The following is a 23009-nucleotide window of genomic DNA, read 5'->3' as shown; positions in this document are numbered from 1 at the left end:
ATTAACATCCCCGTTAGCAGAGGTGGGAAGTAACGAAGTATAAGTACTTTGTAACTGTACTTAAGTAGATTTTTTTTATGTATCTGTACTTTACTTGAGTATTTATTTTTCTGGCATTTTTTACTTTTACTCCCTACATTTTTGCATAAATATCTGTAATTTATACTCTTTACATTCTCAGAATGGGCTCGTTACTTTTTCAAACTAAACGGATGTGACAGTGTGTAAAATACGTCACTTCAGAGGGAAAATCAGTGGAGGAGAGAAGAAGCACAGGCTGTGACCAGGGTCAGTACCAGAGTCCTGCACAGGGTCAGTACCAGAGTCCTGCACAGGGTCCACTTTTTCCAAACTTTTCCGCCCGTACCCCCAAAGCTGAGTACCGCGACCCAACCCATGATTAAACACACTATCTACACAGTAACTCACTTTTAAGGGCTTTATTTTTGGCTAAAATGCACGCCATCAATAAATCTCTAGTATGTGCTGCTCAGTGACATCTTTAACCATATATAAACAGAGGTGAAGCTCACTTCAAAATAAAACAGACGGACTGTGGATCAACCACAGTGAAATTAGGTGATCATTATCATTAAATGCTCTGACAATTATTTTCATCCATGAATCTTTTTTTATTTTTTCACTTCCTTGCCCACTACCTGCCCACATTTCATTTAACCCTCCGGTATCCGGGTGCACCTTTTAGGCACACTTTGCACTTCGTTTTAAAAAACTCCATATTATTTTTCACAATTTAAATAAGGTTAGAATTCAAAAGTTGTTCATTTTTGCATGATCTTTAAAATTCTGGCCACCAACTAAAATTTGCACATTGTAAACAAAAGAAAATTACAAGACTAGCATCTGTCTCCCATGTGTGCCTAAGACACACTATTTCTTCCATTTGATATGTATGATTAGAGTTGAGCTTGATTTATAAAAATAAAATCAAATTAGAGCAGAAAAATAAATCAATAATATAATATGTAATAGTTTGATTTATAAGTATGCATTTTTTTCACACTTGGTGACAGATGCTAGTATTTTTGAACATTTGACCTAGCACCAAAAATAATCATACAAATTAACTAATGTTGGAGTTAATCATTGACATATGCCAGGCTGCAAAAATCAAATAATATGTGCTCCACTTTTTATGTAGTGTATTGGGAGGAAAAATAATTTTTTGTGTTTTTTGCATCAAAAAATGGTTTGTTTACATTACAAACACGGCATTTAAAGGGTTAAAAAATGTGACAATTATTGAGTATTTGGTATTTTTATTTACAGCTCAAGTTGATGAAATAGAAAAAAGTGTAAAAGAATTAAAAACAAACTGTATGAAATTTTTTTTGACATTATTCCACAAGTGTGCGAAAAAGGCACACTTGGTGTTTAGTAAGGGCCTTACTGGATGGGATACCGGAGGGTTAATTTTACCTGTGCCCGTAAAAATTCTTACATGATTATATGATTCTCTATATGATTTTGCCTGGTTAAATAAGTATTGTTTCATTCATGGCAGAAAATGCAGTTTAACTTTTTACTTTTGTACTTCTCTACAATTGAGAACTTGTACTTTTTTACTTTTACTTATGTAAAGAAGTTGAATCAGTGCTTCTACTTTTACAAGAGTATTTTTTCACCCAAGTAGCTGTACTTCTACTTAAGTACAGAATGTGAGTACTTCTGCCACCTCTGCCCATTGGATGAACATGTACAATGAGTTTTCAGAGCACAATGACAGAATTTTGCACATTTTTGCATGTGTTTATTGTTAGTCTTGATTCCACGTCAAATTTTTTCTACATTTATCGTGTGCCTTAAACTGTTAAATTACCAAAGATCATTATACGATCCCAGCTGGTGTCTTTGTCAGGAAACCAAAGTTCTAGAGTACATCTCAGGCTGTTTGTTTCTAGAGGTCGGATTTGGTACACTGTTACATTATAAGTGGCAGTTCCTCTTAGAAGCTGCTACACTATGCATTTTATGATGGAAGAGCTCGGAGTATATCCTATTGTACTGCTTTGTCTGTTCTTAATAGCGTTTTTCAAATGTTTTTAATTCGGCTTTTAAATCCACTCCAGATGCTTGAGATTGCGGAGTTTTATCTGTATAGAAAAAGCACACTATAAGCAGATGTGAGACTTAGACACACCAGGAATGTATGTAAAGTGTACAAAACTATGCAACTTTATTCTGTTCAGGTTGGTGTGTATGGTAAGGATGGGACTTTGGGGAAAACAGTTGAAGGATAGATGGAACTATGCAATAAAAAAACTATGCAAAGACATACGACCTGTGCACAGATTTTCAGCTGCTCTTAATGTTCCTCACTGGACACAACCCGCATGAAAAGTTAGAAGGGACTTTATTATTTTATTTTTCCAGTTATAGAATGACAGATGTGTGTGATTTTCCATTCCTTAAGTCTGGTGTTCGTCCACATCCTGAGGATAATTAGTCCTGTTGTTTTCCAGTAACTTCTTGAAGGTTTTCTCAAAAATGTAAATTCCTACTAACTGTAAAAAGGAGAATACAGCCAAAGATTGGAAGCTGTTCGTTTCTCAGTTTGGATTAAATAGCTTAAAAAATGAAAGAATATCTCCTTAAAAAGCCTGAATAAATTGATTCATGATTAACTTAATATTGGAAAGTGTTGTTCTACTTTATGTATTTTGTACAACTGTTGACCGTTTTTGTTCCATATTGTTGTCCTCATAGCATAATTGCCTAACTCATACACAAATTGACAAAAGTATTGGGACATGTTAAATTCAAGTGTTTCTATTTCTATCAGGGGTCTGGGCTATAAAGCAATAGTGACAAATATAGTTTTATATTGTGATAAATATATTGATTATTAATATTAATATATCTCAAATCAGCATGAACAGGACATCTTACAGCTGTATCCATGATGTGTCACAATATTTTTGTCCATATAGTTTATAAATGTCAATTTTTCCTTAAAGTTTAATGGAAGATTTTTCTTTCTAAGTGGGATGTGCAGAACGTACGTGGTTATTTGTGGTAGAAAAATATTTGGAGCACGAAAAATATTTTAGAACACTTAAAACCATTGTCATGGATAAAAAAAATCAATGTTGAGAGAAATTAAGTAGAACCATCTCTAAGGCATTTTGGAAGTAAAGATGACAAAACTTTAAACCAAACTAAACAATACAATGATATTTATCACAATATAAAACTATATTGTGACATTTGTCATTATTGTATAGTATCCCAGACCCCTGTTAGAAAAGAAACACCTGAATTTAACATGTCCCAATACTTTTGTCCATATAGTGCGGCCTTTTTTAACCTTGGGGTCAGGATCCCACATGGCGTCACCTGGAATTCAAATGGGGGCACCTGAAATTTCTAGTAATTGATCAAAATAAATAAAAAAAAACCCAAAAACTTACTAATAAAAAATATATGGTGAGTTGAGAGAGATAATCCCAATCCATAAAAGACATGACAGACTCTAAAGGTAATAGTACATGGTCAGAGCTTCTACAGCCCTGTACAGGGTTGGCCTGGCCCACATACCATCCTTATGTTAAGTTTCTTTGAAACTTTGGTTCTTTTTTTATTTTCGGGCACAGGAAGGGTTTAACCCAGTGTTTTTCAACCTTGGAGTCAGAACCCCATGTGGGGTCGCCTGAAATTTATAATAATTTATAAAAGTAAAAATAAAAAGAAATTACTGATAAAAAATATATGGTGAGTTCAGAGGGACAATCCCAATACATAAAAGACATGACAAACTGAAGCTGAAACTGAAGCACTGTGGTTCTGTTTATCTTTCAAATGTTCATTGTGGTCAGTTTCAGATGTTGCAGCTCTTTCATAATTCATAGTTTGAGTTCTTGTTTGTTCAGTATTAATCGTCAGCCTTGTAAATACAAACTGGACTGACTGTACATATCCACAATTCTCTCTTTGTGCAGTAATCTCAACTTGGTTTTTCTGCCTCCATCTATAATAATATATATTATATAGCCTAAATGTTGTTTAAAATTAACATTTATTTGCAACATAGTATAGCAAACAATTACATAATAAAAAACAAATTAATTTTAGCAAAAAAAGTCTCCATTTTATATGTCTGGGGTCGCCAGAAATTTGTGATGTTAAAATGGTAAAACACGAGCTACAAAAGGTTGGGAACCACTGCTATAGTGTGTGACTTGAGCCATTATGCTATGAGGATAACGACATATAACTTTAACAGTATTCAACAAATGTGTTAAAAACTGAAATAGTATGCATCTCCACACAACGTGAACCAAATGGCTCTAATCTGTTTGACGACCTGCCCAGCCTGTTGTGGTTATTTCTGTTGCCTGAAAAATGTCAGTGGGAAGTGAACCGTGTCACTGGAAGTACAAGTAATTCTGCAAATGTAGACAGTAGATGGTGTGGTTTTCAACCCCCATCACACCCACATGGGACACTTCTGAAAGCATGTTGCTGCAGGATGATGTGTGACATTTGTAAATCTACAACTTCCATCTCCTCCTACTACAGCCGTCATTTTATACGTTTATTACAGCAATGAGTAAATAAACCAGGGATGTCAAACATGCGGCCTGCAGGCCAAAACCGGCCCACCAAGGGGTCCGATCTGGTCCGTGGGAAGAATTAGTGACATGCAAAACTTAAACCGTCGGTAACAGTCTGGGGCAGGGGTGTCAAACTCATTTTATTTCAGGGGCCAGATTCAGCTAAATTTGATCTGAAGTGGGCCGAACCAGTGAAATAATAATATAATAATATATAAATAATGTCAACTCTAAACTTTTCTCTATGTTTTAAAGCGACAAAAGTAAATTTACATTATGAAGAAGTTTACATCTACAAACTATCCTTTCAAAAGATGTGAATAACATGAACAAACTGAAAAAATAAGTGTAATTTTAACAATATTGTACCTCAGTTTATCATTTCCACATGTACATTATAACTTACAGATCACAGTGGATCTACAAATACACAAAACATCTAGTCACAGGCAGAATATTGTTAAAATTGTACTTGCTTCTCTTAAGACATTTCAGGTTGTTCATGTTTGTTCAGGTTATTCACATTTTTTGCCAAATTATATTTTGTTTTAGTGTAAATACATGACAATATTAACATATAAAAAGAGACATATTTGAAGTTGTCATTATTTAAATGTTATTATGATAGTATTTTACTGGTCCTGCCCACATGAGATTGAGTTAGTCTGAATGTGCAACCTTAACTAAAAGGATTGCTAATATCTTAGTGTAATTTTTGCATTTCACAAATTCATCCCAAGGGCCAGACTGGACCCTTTGGGGGGCCGGATTTGGCCCCCAGGCCTCATGTTTGACACCTGTGGTCAAGGGTATCAAAACAACTTTACTTCAGGGTCCACATACAGACCAATTTAATTTCAAGTGGATCAGCAAGTAAAATAATATTACCTATAAATAATCACTTTTCCATTGACCCTCAAATTGCACAAATGTAACTTGCACATAAAAATTTACCTAATGGAAAAACGACAATTTCACCAACAGTCTCATTTTTCCATTAAAAGTTTTTGCGCTGGCAAGAGGTGGTTTTTCAGGCATAACGCAAATGGTATATCACGCAAAACTGCAATGGAAAGACCTTTTTTCGCAACTAGAGTCAGGTGAATAAAAAAAATTGGACCAATGGCCCTGTAGCTTACCGGCCAAATGAAAAGCTTTGGGAAATGTATCCAGATGTCATTTATTATCACCCAGTTCTGTGTATGTATTATATTACAGAAATAGCCCATGTTTTGGTCATATTCCAATCAGATCTGTAAAAAATTCTAATTCCAACTTGATATCATTGATACTGATTTATTGCATGGATCCACTTCCTATCTCTTATAATGGGAAAATTTTTCAAAGTGGCACCAAATCCAGAATGAGATCCGGATCGAAATAATTGCAATACCTTGTGCTGACATCATCATACAGAAGCTGTATACCAAGTTTGAAGTCAATCAGAACTGGAGTTTGGGAGAAAAAGAAAATTGAAATTTTTTCCCCATAAGAGCCTATGTGAAATTTTCCGTAAGTTCCCGGATCCAGAAGAAGATCCTGATCAGCATGAGGACATTATGTTTTGGTCATCTCCCCATCAGGGCTGGACTGGAGAAATTTACACTGGATATCATTTATATTTACTGAGTTATTGCATCGAACCACTTCCTATCTCTTATAATGAGGAAATGTTTCAAAGTCGCACCAAATCCAGAATCAGCACTGATCAGCCTTGGCGGAGGTCTGCGCTCTCCGAGTGCTTCTAGTTACAACTGGAACCAACAAGTCAGACAACTTCAGATGTAACTCCAATGACAGAGTGTAATATGGATGAACTATGCAACAAAAATGTCATCAAACTGCCTCAAAACCACAGCATTAGTCATTTATTAATTTTAATTAAATTTAATTAAAGGTCAGACTATAGAGCAAGTGCAATCATACAAATACCTTGGGATGATAATTGATGAAAAACTGAGTTTTAATGAAAACTGTAGATCTGTGTGTAAAAAGGGCCATCAGCGCCTCCACTGCCTTAGAAAACTGGCACACTTCCACATTGACCGAACCATTCTAACTTTATTTTATCGTTCCTTTATTGAGTCTGCTTTATCTTTTTGTCTGGTGGCGTGGTTCGGTCAGACCTCAGTTGCAGAGAGAAACTCACTAAATCAAATAGTGAGATGGTCCAGTCGCCTGATTGGTGAGTCTCAGTCTTGTCCCGCCTCCCTGTACACTAAACAGGTCCAGAGGATGGCTTCATCAGTTCTTAACAATGACTCCCATCCTTTACGAGGTGAATTTCAACTCCTTTCCTCTGGACGGAGGTTCTTAGTCCCAAGGTGCAGGACACAGCGTTATAAAAATAGCTTTGGTCCTGTCGCCGTCACTGAGCTCAATAAGAAATAGTGACATTGCACTTTACTAACTTATTTAGTTATTTATTCCATTTCTTTGCTCTATTTATTATTATTGTGACTTCAAATTTTTTAAATTTTTAAATTTTATGTTCTTATCCTGGTTTTTATCCCAGATTGTTTTTATATTTATCTTCTCTGGTTTTTATTGTGTTTTTATTGCATCTTGTTTTTATTTATTTGATCTTATTTATTTTATTCTTTTACTTATCCATGCTGCTATACAGATGAATGGTGGAACACTGAGCACTTTTTGCCCTGTCTTTTTGTCCTGTCTGTCAGCGTGATCAAGTGCCTGTCTTGCATGTTCAATGTATGTGTTGTTGTAATGCCAAGGCAATCATCTAGACTGCAAAACAAATCTACCTACGGGTATAAATACAGTAACCTTGACCTTATTTACCAGTGTGATCTGGATCCATAAGTCTCAGCCACAGTTAACCTCACATAGATGTTATAAATATGTTGGCAGTGAAGCACCTCCACTGTGAGCTGTATTCTGGATGTATGTTTACATTCATGTAAAAACCACTGTGTCCTGAAAAGACGTCTTTCCTTTTCTTGGACTAATACCTGCTTTCAAACAGATATTTATTCGCAGCCTTTGTTGAAGTGTAGCGTATACTGTGAGTTTACTAGACAAGGTTGTAGTGCATGCAGTGTCCTCATATTTCAGACTATTTTTATGGGTAAAGCCATCATCGTTTTACAGGCTCTGAAAGTGAAAACCTGGCTTGACATTTATAACTTCTGCATTTGTTAATTTTACCTCTAAAAATTAGATAAAGCCATTTCATCATTAGTGATTAGATATTATTTTCTGCTTTAACCCATAAAGACTCAGTGCTTTTTTTGTGGCAGTTCCCAAATGAAGTATTTACAGTATGTGGTCAGCTTCTACGGCCTTGTACAGGGTTGGCCTGGCCCACATACCGTCCTTATTTAACACCTGCTCATGTTGGTCCTTTTCTTTGAAATGTTGGTTTTTGTTTTGTTTTTGGGCACAGGATGGATTTAACCCATGAAAACCCAAGCATCAATCATTGACCAAAACCACCTGCTGATCTACAATGTTTAATACCTGCTGATCCATTAATCCTATTAATACATGTAAATAATTGGTGTAAAATACAGTTTGTCATCTTTTCATGGTCATCAGAAATGACCCATTTGGACGTTCAGAGTCTCCATAGTGAACATGGAAACACCATCATCTTCTACAACAGGGGTCTCAAACACTTTCTTGCAGGGGCCACATTCAGCCCGATTTGATCTCCAGTGAGCCGGACTAGTAAAATAATAACATAATGACTTATAAATAGTCACAACTCCAAATTTTTGTCTTTGTTTTAGTGCAAAAAACCCCCCCATTAAATTATGAAAGTACTTTTATAAACTATCCAAACCAAAAAAAATGTAAATAACCAGAACAAAAATGAAATTTCTCAAGAAAAATAAGTGCAATTTTAACAATATTCTACCTCAACTTATCATTTCTACATGTGCATTATGGATCGGATCTACAAAGACACTGAACACTTAGTAACAGGCAGAAAATGGTTAAAATTGTGCTTAATTTTCTTTAGACATTTCAGGTTGTTCATATTTGTGCTGGTTATTCACATTTTATTGTTATAGGATAGTTTGTGAATGTAAATATTTTCATAATTTAATGTTATTTTTTGCACTAAAACAAAGACAAAAATTTGAGGTTGTCATTATTTATAGGCATAGTGTAATATCATTTTTTTCACATCAAAAAGAGAAAAAAGTATAGTCATTATTTTTTGTAGGTTATTCTGCTGTTATTATTTGACTGTAGATCATATCGGTCTGTATGTGGAACCTGAACCAAAATGAGTTTGACAGCCTTGACTGTGGAATTTTTGTGCTTTGCAAATTCATCCCACGGGCCGCATTGGAACCTTTGGCATTTGGCCCCCAGGCCGCATGTTTGAGACCCCTGTTCTACAACATTGATTCACCAGTAAAACTCATGGAGTTGGATCAATGACAGTGGATGAAGACACTTGGTTTATGTTCAGCTCATGATATATTTGACTGAAAAGTCACTTTTTCGGCAGTTTTCTCTGTTTCTGATATAATAACCCTCAACATTAATCAGAGCTTTTATGGACATCTTCATGATCAGTGAATTAAATATTGGAAAATACCTGATTTATACTGATAAAATCCAAAATAAAGAGGATAATATTATAAAAAAAATGGTGATATTCACTTAAAGGTTAGTAAGGCGTTTGGGTCTTTATGGGTTAATACAAGTAAAACCATCCACTAAAAGTAACAACTAAAAATAAGGAACTTTAAATTTAAACCCTTTTGTCTCCTGTGTCCTCTGTCAAATATGTCAGAGCCTTCGGGCTATAACAGTTGTACAGATGTGTCTCTTAGCCAGGTCTCTCTTCAAAAAGAGATTTTTTTATCTCAAGGGACTTCCTGATTAAACAAAGGTTAAAGTAAAGAAAGAAAAGAATCAGGTGGCAAACATTGCAGTACAGTACCTCAATTTCATCCAGTTAGTCACAATCTTCCTGACTAATAAAAACAACACTTAAACTTCATCCCGCTCCTTTTCAAATGTTTTCCTTTCTTTTTGTAGTTTGGTTTTATGTTATATTCGAAATAAACAAACAAACAAACAAACAAACAATGAATATACATTTTACTCTTGTAGATCTTTTTATTAAAACAAACACTGACTACCAAATTCAGGTTTTCATTTTATTTTATTGAAAACATTATAAAATTATGTGTTGCAGCAGCATATTTCAGTTTATGATCTATAACATGTTCACATTTTACACAAACCGAGTCAAAAATGGCTTTTACAGCAAGTTTCCAATGATCATAGTCAAAGAGACTAGAATGCACAGGGCAGATACAGTAACAGGTCCTTTACTGCCCCCGTGTGGCTGCAAGTCAAAATACAATAACCCTCTCAACACACTTAAGGAAAAGCATGACCTGGAATGGCTGGACTTCGATGATGCCAAACAAAAGTGCTTCAGCCTATTCAAGCTGCGAACATGAACGTCACACAGTGTATCCCCAGAATCAAAGAAAAGAGGAAACTTTCTGAACTTCTGCCCAGTTGCGAAGTGACTGAATCATCACAGAATGAAGAGTAAAACCATGACATAACAGCTAAAGAGAATTTTTAAGGTTTGCACAGCAATCTCTGAAAACAAAAGAAGGTAAGTATGCGAGCACTAACTAAGAAAAAGCATGTGCATGTGGCCAAAGAGGGAGAAATGATAAATATTAAGCAGACCCTCCAATTTGAACAGCAGATTTTGCTTTTACATTCACAAGAAAGTTACTATAGCGTTAACATTAGCCTAGTTTACAACAGCACATCTGAACTAGATTCAGATTCATCTACTTTTTCATCAGTTCTGTGGCAGGTAACCACACAAGAAGAAACACACGTTTTACGACAGATAATAACGACTACGAGATCTAAATCAGGCGTATTTCTGGGAACATCTGGATTATATAAAAAGAAAAAAAAATGTTGACATCAACCTTAAATTTGACCATGACTTTTTTATGTAAAGCTATCGATTTGTATAAATTCACAACATTTAACAACTTCATGATTGCAAATAAAATCAGCTTTTACATACCTGGTGTTCATTATTTTAGGTTAAATATTGGTGATTACATTTCCATATTTTATTTATTTTTATATCTCCACAAACTAACTTTGGTTTCAGTATTCTGACCTCCTGATCTTGTTACAATACGCTGACGTCACTGAACCTGATTCCTTTGGAAGTCTGCTTTAGTTGAAATGAGATGAGTCTAAATAAGGGTTTATAGCTGCGTAAGCGGCTCGAGTGGGTCTGGGTGGCATTTATGGCTTAAGCGAGAATGAGATCTAAGCTTTGGCTGATTGCATGTGCAATATGTCAACTCCCACAGAGCTGGAAAGGTTAACCCTTTCCCAAACCGGCACACAGCGAAACCTAAACTATCATTTGTTTCTCCGGGTTGAGACTGGCGCTTGTTTTGCTTCAGCTCATTCAGCAAACACCGAGTGTGAGGTTTGAATAAAATTCATGAGTTTAAAAAAAAAAAAACAACAAAAAAACTTTTGGCTTAAAAGGAATCTGATATTAAATCACATTCTGGTGTGACTGAATGTGGCGTCAGCTGAGCTCCGCCTTAATTACAGCCCTGTTAGAGGAACATCCAGAACTCTGTCCATAGTTAATGTGCTGTGTATGAGCCAACACGCCTCCAAACTGAGCACAGCTTTGTTTTAGTGTGATTGTCGTGGATGTGTTCATTTGAGCGCTGCAGATTTCTCTGTACCTCATTTAACAAATTAAGTACAATCTAGTGTTCAGAACTAATATATCCTAAAGAAATAACAATAATAACAAAACATCTACAAAAGACACCCAAACTATATCCCATATATTCTATATATATCTCTATATCACCAGATAAATACCTAGAATATGGTACATTTTCATTTTTCTTTTTTTATTTTAATAAACTTGTTCTTTTTGAGAACAAAGCCTGAGAGGAGTGAAGGGCTTTGGCCAGTTTTCCTCTCTATTGGACCGAGGGAGCATCCCCAGTAGTTCCATTAAGGACCTCAAGGCTCAGTATTTCTAGGAATGACAAACTTCTATAAGTAAATAAAGAGCTGGTTTCGTCTCCAACGTGTAAACAATGTATCATGATTCTAGAAGAAAATCTAGAGCATTCTAAACCTTAAAAAAAGAAGAAAAAAAAAAAAAAAGGAATCGACAACCATTTTAATCCGACTTCACCTGAAGAAGTCGACAGTTTAAGCTGAGAGAAATGTACTGTTATTACTGCTGCTTGACAATGTTGTGCCCAAATGCTAGGTTGATACTTAAGATTGCATAGCAGTGGACTAAAACAAAAAACAAATCCAGATCAGTCATTACACTTACATATACTCCTACCGCTGCTCTAACTGCTCTCCCTTTTCTCACCTGCACTCGTGACACCACAACACACAACAAAGCATATTTACATTAGCACATTGGCGGACATATTCCTGACACTCCTCGTGTTTTCTACAACAAAGTGCAGCTGAGAAAATGAAAACTTGGTCTATCTATCCAGCTTTTTCTTTTCTTCCTCATCATCACCCCACATCCAAACTCGCGTATAAATAACACAAAATGTATCTCCTGTGTATAGCTCCCCAAATATTTAAAAATAGAATGAGGTAAATCGCTGTAGCATGACATTAACTAGACAGTATCACCTACTAAAGACCGCCCCTTTCACCTGTTGAATATCTACTTGATTCATGTAGGCACAAGAACAGTCTACGCTGCACATACAGCCGACGTGTCCATCTGTTTGCCTTACGTGTGTTGTTTTGTCATGACTTTTCTTCATTATTTTTTCTCCTTTTTTCGTTCATCGCCCCCCCCTCTGCCTTACTAAACCTCGTCGTTCCCCAGCTCCACCCTTCGTTCCCCCTCAGGACTTCCTCTGCCGCAGCGTCTCCGAGCTGCCGTTGAGTTTGCTCCGCCCAGAGGGAGTAGACGGGCTGCCGTTTCCCAGAGGGCCTTCCTGTTTGCGCCGACGGGTTTCTTTGTAGCGGAGTGTGATGTCACTGAAATGAGAATGTTAGGAGCAGCAAATTAGGATTCAGGGATGTTTTTTTTTCTCAGCTTTTGATGCTTAATGTGTTTCTAAAACACTGTTCTTCTAACTCAAGTTTTGTCTCCCTTACCAAAATAAAATATATCAATATAAATACAGTGCCACTCATCATTTACTATCCATTCATCAAAATGCAAAGAGAAAACTCCAGTATACCAGGGTGTTTTTTTTTTAAAGATAAAATTAAGAACTAGAAACACTCAGAGAGCGCAGACCTCTGCCATGGCAGATCAGTGCCCCCCCCCCAATGTTTGTCTGTCTGTGTGTAAGATAACTCAAAAAGTTATGGATGGATTTGGATGAAAATTTCAGGAAATGTTGATACTGGCACAAGGAACAAATGATTAAATTTTGGTGGTGATCAGGGGTGGGGGGCCCACTGATCTGCCTTGGTGGAGGTTTGTGCTCTCTCTTCTAGAAAAGCACTTGTAGAGCACAGACCTCTGCCAAGGCAGATCAGTGGCCCCCCCACCCCTGATCACCACCAAAATTTAATCATTTGTTCCTTGTGCCAGTACCAACATTTCCTGAAATTTTCATCCAAATCCGTCCATAACTTTTTGAGTTATCTTGCACACGGACAGACAAACAGACAGACAGACAAAGAAACCAACGCCGGCAAAAACATAACCTCCTTGGCGGAGGTAACAAACGTCTTCATGAGAAAAAAAACAATGTCCTTGTATCTAACTGATATGTTCTAACAAGAATCAATAAGAACCTGAATTTTCGAGTTTATAAGGTTCTGCCGCTATGTTAGAATCCTGTGGTCTTGATACAGAAGATCAATCTCCCAATAGAAATGGGTGGTACTTTCACTGGACGAGAACTCAACTAATTAAATGACATTCCATGTATGACTTCCTATCAGTGATCAATAGTAGCTATATTGATCTTATCTGTAACCATTTACATGTTATAAGCCATCAAATATGGACCATTATAAGTAAAGGCAAATTTTGAATATTTCAAAAATTCATCCAAAATTAAAACATCAAAGAATCTCAAAGCTGTGAACAGACTTTAGAGACATTGTCCTAAGGAAGCTACATATAAAATTTGAAATGAATCCGACCAATAGTTTCATCAGAGAAGACGTCTGAAGAAATTGCTAACGAAGACAACAGACAAAGGCCTATTGGCTGGTGATCTAAACTGTTGTGTTACAGAAGCTACAGTTTTGATTTAATCACTATTATACAACACAGACTCTAGACAAAGACACTGTTGTTATGTTGTTTTTTGGAGGAACCCATGAGCCAGAGTTTAAGGCCAGTACTATTCCCTTTGTTGCCATCAGCGTGCCTCTTGCAGTCATGAGATATTAAATAACGACAAAACTTCATAAACACTAAAATTGACTATAAAATTACAGATTTTATGCCATTTATGTGTCCCAGGTCAAAATAAAGTACCGAGACAATGTGGTGTGTCATGAATTTAGCAAATGAATAAAACTGCAACAGCAAACCTGGAACATTGACATGATCAAGTTAAACATTGCCTTAATATTTACCTTGGTCGGCTGAAAATGAGTTGTGTTGGTTAGGACAGAGTGACATGTCACACTTGTGTAACTGGGCAAAGCTGTATTTGCAGATACCTTTTTCCCCACACCTATTTGTGTGTCTTTGTTTTATTTTGAGAAAGTGCACGAGTTGTGTTAGAAAGACATGGCATAAAAAATTATTACTATTTGATTCTACATCATATTGCAATATCATGTTCATACTGTATCATTCTATTTACATCATTCTATTTTCCTTGGAGAACAGTGGCTTTGATTAGCATGATATATTGTTAGATTTCAATATTTATTGTAACTTCTATCCTCAGGGATGGTTTACATTGCTTTATATGATAAAATATCAGTATTTTGTCATTCTAATTACTTTGACCTTAAAGGGGCTCTATATAGTATTTCTAATCAAAAATATGACAATATAAGTTAGAATGATCATAATAGTGTTTAGAATAAAAAGCTCTGAAGTTCTGCCAAAGATGCCAATGTATTGGATCATAGAGATATGAACTGATTATGCAGTATTTATACTAACGGTGCATTAGATATTTGTTTCCACTAGAGGGAGTATTGAGTCACTCTGTTGGTCTCCCATCATGAGGAAAACTAACACCATGGGACCTTTGACCAAAGTATCAGAAAGTGACCAGATGGGGTGAGAACCACTAGGAAACAAGTTTTACAGTCAAATAAAGTGACAAAGTGATAAAAGCTATAAACACTGTTGTTTTCTCCACCGAATACAGATATAAATGAAAAGAATGGAGTTTGATGTTGCAATAGCAGTGCTTCTTCTACATGGGTGAGTCTGATTACAAGGCTTATAAAGGTATAAAGTTACTATGGGATGTTGTCTTTGCAAAGCTGGCCGGTTCAGACTAATCTGTGACAGTTCTGACCTTGTTTGGATGATTCCAAACAGATCGTTAGTGAAGCTACTGACAACACAAACAGAAAACAGAGATAATTTGTGGTTTTACTGTGGTTGTTTTCTGTCTAAAAACAAAGCTAAGCTAACAGAACTATAATCTTAGATATCCAACTACCCAGTACAACCTTAGGGGGGCCTGTATGTTCAAGAAATCAAAGGCAAAGACCAACACAAAAGGCAAATGCATATCTGTAATTGGAGTACAATTATGGAACAACCTTGATAAAGAATTAAAAACATGCACATCAGTCACTACATTTAAAGGATGTTTAAAACTAAGGTATTTAATAAATATAAAATATTAGGATAAAGTAAGCAAATTATCAGTATGAATCTAACATTTTGCTTAGATTATATTATTTGTTTTATTATACTATTATTTAAAACTGTGCCATCTTGTTATGTTGTTTTGTTTCTGCCACTTTTGTTCTTGTAAATAGGGTAGGCAGAAATAAGCTGTTACTTCAGCCTACGCCTTTTCACCCATGTTTAATATAGAAATCCAAACTGTATGTATGTATATATTGTTCAGTTAAATGGACAAATAAATTACTACTACTATCAGATGATGCAAAATGTGAAGATTATAAAACACTGTGAAAATAAGTGGCTATGAGTTTTAGTTTGAAGAAGAAAACTTGATGATACCATAATACAGATGTGTGTAAACACTGAGCTTTATACATAATTCAGTGAGTCATACAGTCTGGGGATATATAGTATTGATTCGTTGGTGGTGCATTCTAGTACCAGACTTTCCCCTGCTGTAGTGAGTTTGGAATATCAGTACTACATACAGCACTTTTAAACAAACATATTATCATATGAATTGTTTTGAATGCTTGTGAAGGCAAAAGGTTTGAACCATAAAAAACAACTTTCACTCACAATCAGACAATTAAGGGGAAGTGTTCTGAACCAATCACACACTGTGTAACCAAATCATGTTAAAAACCCACAGTGAAGGTATCTGTTAGTACAATTTCACCCAGGTTTTAGTAACTACACAGTGGCATGCTTCAGTGTTGGGTATGTGTGATGGCCTCAGCTGTGTGACTGGAGGGAGGTGCACTATGACACACACACTCATCACATGAGGCAGTTTAGTTGGAGAAGCCAGCATGCTGACTTACAAAGTGTACAAACAGTTCCTCTACTTTTCATTTAGTGGGCTGTCCCTTCTACTGTGCGAGTGCTTTCTAGCGGCCCGTTCATCTCTACACGGACTGGATCGGACAAACAAAAATAAAACACTGCTACGGAGAAAAAAAAATGTAGGAAATGAAAATGAGAAAAGTAAAACAGCTAAAAACTCCCAGTGCCCAGTGCCATGCGGGGTATGAACCCATGTGAAGCAGTATTTGAGATGTGTCAAGGAGCTGGAAATTCCTCAGAAAATTAATATGAGTCCAATTCATACAAACAGTGACATATTAGAGTGGACATGAAAGACAATTACACCTATAGAAGGGAATGAACTGGGTAAAGCAGCTCTTTCTTATACCTACCTCCCTCGACATGGACATTACTGCATTACTGCTGAGCATGGAGAGGATGTTTAGGGAAGGAGAACAGGAGGAGGAGGCAGGAAGGGGGGAGAAAACAGACGAGAAGCTTAACATGCTGAGGCAGGGCTACCTGACGCAATGGAAAGTGAAGTAGTAGTAGTCAGCTAAGGTTATGAAGGGGAAAAAAATAAAATCATATACTGATACGCTTCCTAAAAAGTCCAGTATATGAGTATTGTCTTTCTGTGTAAAAGTAACTTTAATGAAACAACTACGACTGAAATGAGTGTTGTTTTTGCAGTGTAAAATGATTGACAGCTACAGCAAGTTGTGTGGTTTGTTTTGTCATCCTTTCAGAAACCACAAATATCTTGCACAATCTCCTTTTCCCTCCTTTCGTAAGAGCTATTCTTTGTTGTCACAATAAAGTTGTGCTTTACACTAACACAGCTGAAAACAGATAGCTGAAAAAGAAAATCATGTTTATTCCCATATTTGTAATTTGCCTGCAAAATCTTAACTAATAGTACAGTATTATTTGTTTTCCTGGGTGCCACAGAATTGGTTGCATCTTTCAGCATTTGATCCTTTCACCTTTAAAACAGTGTTTCAAAGTGCATTTCACCTTCTCCACTTCTTACCGAATGAAGAACCGCCACAGGGTCCATGTAAATATGAGAATGATGCCTAAGATCCAGCACTGGATGATGAAGAAGGGGATGGGGAGCATGATGGTGTTGGGGTCATACTTGACGACTATGAGAAACTCAGTCACTGTGATTGCAGCTACGAGCCACGCCTGCTGGCCAAGCTTCTTGTGGAATTTCCTAGAGGGAAAATGAAAAAGAGGCAGAGGATGTTTTGACAGCTTATACATATGCTTTTGATTTATAATAAAATAAAAACAGAAACACTCTAGGGTTACTGCAGCTCTGACAACCATCTATATTATAAAAGCCAAGTGGGCTCTGTGTGCGTGCATGTATGTCTGTCTGGGGATTCACACAAAAAAGGAAAGAGCTGACTGCTGCAGTTTGGCATTCTTATGTATTTTTGTTCAAGAAACAGACTAGCAAAATGGCAAGTTGATAGGACCAATATTTTGGGAGATATTAGTAATTTTGGAACACAATAGCATTACAATCACGTTGCTATATCCAGAACACTTTGGCAGTGACTGCCGAACAAATGTGGTACAGCATAAAAATGACCACATCTAGAACCTGTGGATCCCCATGGGTCAACGCACTAGAGCAGTGGTTCTCAATCTTTTTCCCCCCTTTGGAGCATGAAAAATCTCCAAGCCCCCCTCAACCCCAACAACACTGTACCTGTCGTGCAATTATTACTTTTACTGAAAGAAACATCAATATCGTAAGAATACTTTTTGTTTTTCCTTGAGTAATTTGTTGTGCAAATTAAAAATAACTTAGATTTTTGATTGAACAATACAAATGAACTCAACAAGAATGCTCCCTCAGACATTATTTTTCCAAATAAAAATAGGAAGTGAGTAATTATCTTACAACTATGATAATAAGGTAAATTTTTTAAAATTGAACAACAAACAAATTTGGGTAACAAAGATCAACATTCTAACAATATCAGTGGCTGTAATGAGCTCGTTTACATTGCACATCTCAGAACATCAAAGTGCAAACTGTACAAACTGTGCAAAAACAGAAACATTGCACATTTTTTTCCCAGTCCAATCCTTGTCCATTCTCCAAACCTAAACTCTTTGTCTAGTTCAGTGACAAATCACTATGGCAGTAGATTTGTTTGTTGTACGTCCCTAAAATGAGTCCAGGGTGCTCCAACGCTAAAACATTAGTTCCACCTGCTACATGTTCTAACCTGAAGAAAAAATAAACACCTAGGAATGATCCCATGGCCCCCCTGGCAAGCCTTTGCGCCCCCCTGGGAGGGCCCGCCCCACATTTTGAGAAACACTGCACTAGTGTAAGTATGTTGTTACAAATGACTTTTCCTATAAAACAGTCACAAGGTTGCTGATGGTCCTGAAAGCAGCAGCACTTTGTACATGAACCTGTCCGGAGCCACCAGGTAGACAGGTAAGACCTGAGCCTTAGGGTCACAGTGTCATGTGATCAGTCCTTAATTACAACTCACTACTGATGTCTTTGTTTGTCTGTTCACACTGTTTTTTTTTTTTTTAATGAATCCAATATCAATTTCCACTTTAAGGGTAACATTCCTGAACAGTGCTACATGCACAAAGGCAGTTACAAACATTCACATAATCTCCTTCAGTAAAAATAGCAATACATACAGTAAAAATACTTTAATGTAAAGACAAAGTAAGTATTATCAGCCTTCATTATGCAGTAAAAATGTCCCTGTCATTATTTTACCATTATTGATTATTTGGATTCATTTTACTGATGCACTCATGTATATGTAGCATTTGAACACCTTTAGAATGTGAGTGACTCCCTCCAGCACAGAGTTGTGATGAATCACTGTTACAAATGATGTTAAAGTTGCATGAATTCAAATGTGACTGTTGATACTAAGAAATTAGATCCATCTCTGGACCAGATGTGGAAGTGGCCTGAATAGATTTGTGGTATTCACACTGTCACACAATCAACAAAGCAGATCCATGTCACATATGAGTGATAAGATCAGATTTTGGGCTACTTTTGCCTGCAGAGTGAACAAGCCTTTCATTCTAACCAAATGAACATCACTGTGCTGCAGTCAGGTGCATTAGAGTGTAATTACAGATAAATGACAAAACATAAAAGCCAAAATACACACAAAACACATCACTTCCTCAAATAAATCTTGTAGTTGATCACTGATCAGAGCAAAAACAGGGTTCGTAAACTCCTGGTTCATGTCATACATTGTACATCCTGATTAACAACATTATAATCAGGCTTTTTTCAATACTTGGATGTTATGGACTCATTTGAACTTAATGTGTGTTCATAGCTCTTTTCTTTTTGTTTAGATTAGACAGACTTAATGCTACTCTAACACTGTTTTATGTTATGGTGTTAAAGTTGTCGTTGGCCTTGTTGGTCATGATCGTCCCGCCTCCAATCAGTCCTTAATTATAGCCCAGCTAAGGCCTGGGGCTGCTCTAGAACCAGTTTTCCTGGCCCTGTGCCAACTCTTTTACGATTAAAACAGAAAAAAAATGATCTGAGAGTAAACACTGGCTCTGAAACAGTCCTAGATCTGACTCAGTGGGAGAGGTGTCAAAGTACATTTGATAGCAAAGTAAAAATGTACAATTTCAAGAAGCTACATTTGAGTTGATGAGTTGTCTTCAGCATGTTCCTCTGGACATGAACTTATACAATGAGTTTATTCTGTTCTAGTCAATGTTTGACAATAAAAGCCTTGTTAGAAAATAATTAATATTCTTCACCAGGGCTGGGCGATAAAAAGATAACGATATATATCGCAATATAGCTTTTCCTTGATAGAAATATGAGACATGCTCAACACAATTTTGATAGAATTTATTCATCCATGTTTTGACAGACATAAGAACAGCCAATCATAATTAAGCAGTGTCGCACTGAACCAATCATGCTAGACCCACGTCAAGTTAGGTTGATAAACACAGCACAGGCATAAGAGCAGCCACAGCAACACACGCTAATATTTGGCTGCAGCAGGAGGTAATGAGTATTCATTCGGGAGAAAATTTGACCGAGAACTCCGGCGACCGGGTTACTGAAAAGTAGGGTGTGGCATAGAAGCCAGGAGTCGGACGTTCAAAGCATGTTAAGTTTCATTTTCAGTTTACACCAGTTATGGCAGTTACGGAGCGCACCCCCATGTATATACCCTGGTATTGTTTGGTGAAGATGGTCTGTTTTGTTTGTGTTCTCTTTTAAAACTTGAAAGCTTTTGCCTGCTGGTCAGACTTTTAGTTTAGTTTTAAACATATGGACCTGTTTTATTTATCTGAAACAGTTGTATCGTGTTCTTCTGCATATCTGTCATGTTTAACCTCTGACAAAAAATAAATCATATTTAAATCAAAAATAACCTTCGGATGTCTCCACAACTAACTTCTGAGTGATGGAAAATTTACATTTACAAAATCTGACAAAACTAGTGATTTGACTTATATCGTGATGCCTATCGATATCATCTGATTTGAAAAAAAATTATCATATGATTTTTTTCCACATCAACCAGCCCTACTCTTCATTATTGGATATAGATGTATGAACACCTTAGTTTTCTATTAACAGTGTAATGACACTTTAACAGGTACATCAAAATTAAGTTTTATAATAAAATAAGACCAGTTATAATCAAACAGAGGGAATTAGAAATACAGGTCCACCTCTAATATAAGCCTGCTTTGGAAAAGGCTTGTTACCGTCTGCGGTTCAGATTAACAGAGGCCCCCATGTCACTGTTTGAGAAAATACAGTCTGCCATGGATCACTGCTCCAGATACTGCAGGGTCTGAGTAATTCTAATGATGCAAGCACAACTGAATAGCTCAGACTCGCTCCTATTTGCTGCTACTCACGGGTCATCCATAAAGTCGTAGATCTCTCTCATTGCTACTCCTCCTACGTTAACAAAAAAGACCAGGCGGAGAAGCACGAGGTAGTGTTCTGGAGGCATCCACAACACAAACTTCAGGTAGAAAGTGTTCAACTCTGCTAGGAGGAACTAAAAATGAAGGAAAGAAAAAGAAGTAATGCAGACATAATCGATAACAATGATAATATATATACACACTCACAGAAGAACCAAAGCATAGCAGAGCATGTATACTATATCCTTCATGTCATTTCATTAATTAAATGGATGACAGTTTGTAGAGTCTCAGTAATTCCATTATTGAATTATGAGTTGATTGCTTCATCATTTTAACTCCTTGTGAGCAGGCTCGATGGTAAAATGTATTTAGAAGAGGAAGTTAAGAGGATTATACAATTAAAGACTCAATCCTGATGAAAGAACATATGCAGCCATGTAGCCAGAAAATAAACCACTGCTTAGTGTGGATATGCAACTGCTTGTATGCTGTCTCTGTGGTCACCATAATAAAAATTCACCTAGAAAATAAACACTGTTCTTACCATGAAGATGATGCCTAACACAGCAAGCCAGCGACGAAGATTAGACGCAGGCTTCCACTCAAACTTCACCCAGCTGTATGGGGTGAACTGGAAGGCGATGCGCTTTATTTTACCTCTGAAAGAAGAGGAGTCAGAATTACTTATGACATATAACAACAGTCATAGTTTTTCTGTAAAATTTCGGTAAATAATAATAATCCTATTTGCTTATTTCACTACAGAAAATCTATAAACTGTTAAGGTTACAGACTTATTACTTCACACTTCCTTTAATTTGAGAAAAACTATATTACTAAACTCATTCAAAGGCCTTTAAACAAAATACGCTACATCATTCTTCGTGCAATATGTGTTTCATCATATTTGTGAAGGAATCGCACAAGATATGGAAATTATTTACTGAGGTCCTGTCCTCACTTACACGTTTTTGTTTTATAAATTCATAACCTTTGCTGCATTTCCACCTTGTGTCCACAATACTCTGAAAATAGAGGATTTTGCAAACAGTGCTGGCCCTGTTTACTTTAAAAACTCTCAGGCTGTGTTGAAATGTAGACAGAAAAATACACTGAACTTCAGAAACACAGACGTAGACACCTGCATTCATTACTGATAAACAATCCTTCCCTGATGTGTTGAACCCCTTTTAAAAGAAGTAAACAAGATGTTGCCCTTGACATTCAGCCATGGACGTATTATGATATCAGCTGTTAATTCAACACTGATATTGAATTGCAGTGTTTCTGTCCTTGTCACTGTTCAACAATTGAATTGACTCTTAAATTCTGCATTTTACCACGATATTACTGACTACATTCACTCCAGACAATCTGTTCTTCATGTAATGTGGGACAGTGTTAGCAGTTACCCTCATCGTATGAAAAGTGTTTCATACTTGTTAGTGTGTTTACAGATTTCTGAATCTTTGCCAAAACACTAGAGAGAACAGACAAGGAAATGTTTTACAGCTAAAATACATCAGTGTGGATGAGGCTGAAGTGTAAAGTCATACTTGTAAGTGGGAATGTTCCACAGGCCCTGCCACTGGTAGGGCTTCATCGACAACCAGGCCAGTGTCTTCATACCACAGTAGATCCCCAGACCATTACACACCAATACATCCATGATCCACTGGAAAGACAAAGATGACATCCTTCATTACTGCCAATATTATTGGTATGAATATTTCTAAACCTCTTTTTTATATAGTATAAATACTTCAGATACTTCAGTTCTTTAAATTGGACACTTAGATGTTCTACCTGTTGATTGTGAACTATAACAGCATAAAAATACTATTACTACGAAT

At 36.5% G+C, this 23009-nt stretch overlaps 1 protein-coding gene and 1 long non-coding RNA gene across 3 annotated transcripts in view; one reads left to right on the top strand and one right to left on the bottom strand.

Annotated features, from left to right (window-relative positions):
• Positions 1-35: 35 nt before the first annotated feature.
• LOC115420608 (uncharacterized) lies at positions 36-20938 on the top strand. Its single transcript, XR_003935563.1, has 3 exons — positions 36-233; positions 4192-4194; positions 20928-20938. It is a non-coding gene; the product is annotated as an uncharacterized LOC115420608 (long non-coding RNA).
• The window catches only part of ptdss2 (phosphatidylserine synthase 2), a 29574-nt gene continuing 16266 nt past the window's right edge, over positions 9702-23009 (bottom strand). The window contains exons 8-12 of one of the 2 annotated variants that reach the window (XM_030135979.1): positions 22713-22831; positions 21701-21815; positions 21142-21287; positions 17255-17440; positions 9702-12602 (exon numbers count right to left, since the gene is read on the bottom strand). In XM_030135979.1, coding sequence (XP_029991839.1) covers positions 12467-12602; positions 17255-17440; positions 21142-21287; positions 21701-21815; positions 22713-22831 — 702 coding nt within the window. In that variant the 3' untranslated portion in view covers positions 9702-12466. The remainder of the gene's footprint in view (positions 12603-17254; positions 17441-21141; positions 21288-21700; positions 21816-22712; positions 22832-23009) is intronic. The other variant, XM_030135978.1, reaches the window with a different exon arrangement.

This window comes from Sphaeramia orbicularis, chromosome 6 (assembly GCF_902148855.1).
Source record: "Sphaeramia orbicularis chromosome 6, fSphaOr1.1, whole genome shotgun sequence".
Lineage (NCBI taxonomy): Eukaryota > Metazoa > Chordata > Actinopteri > Kurtiformes > Apogonidae > Sphaeramia > Sphaeramia orbicularis.
The sequence above is the reverse complement of the archived record's forward strand: the minus strand, read 5'-3'. Positions and strand labels throughout refer to the sequence as shown.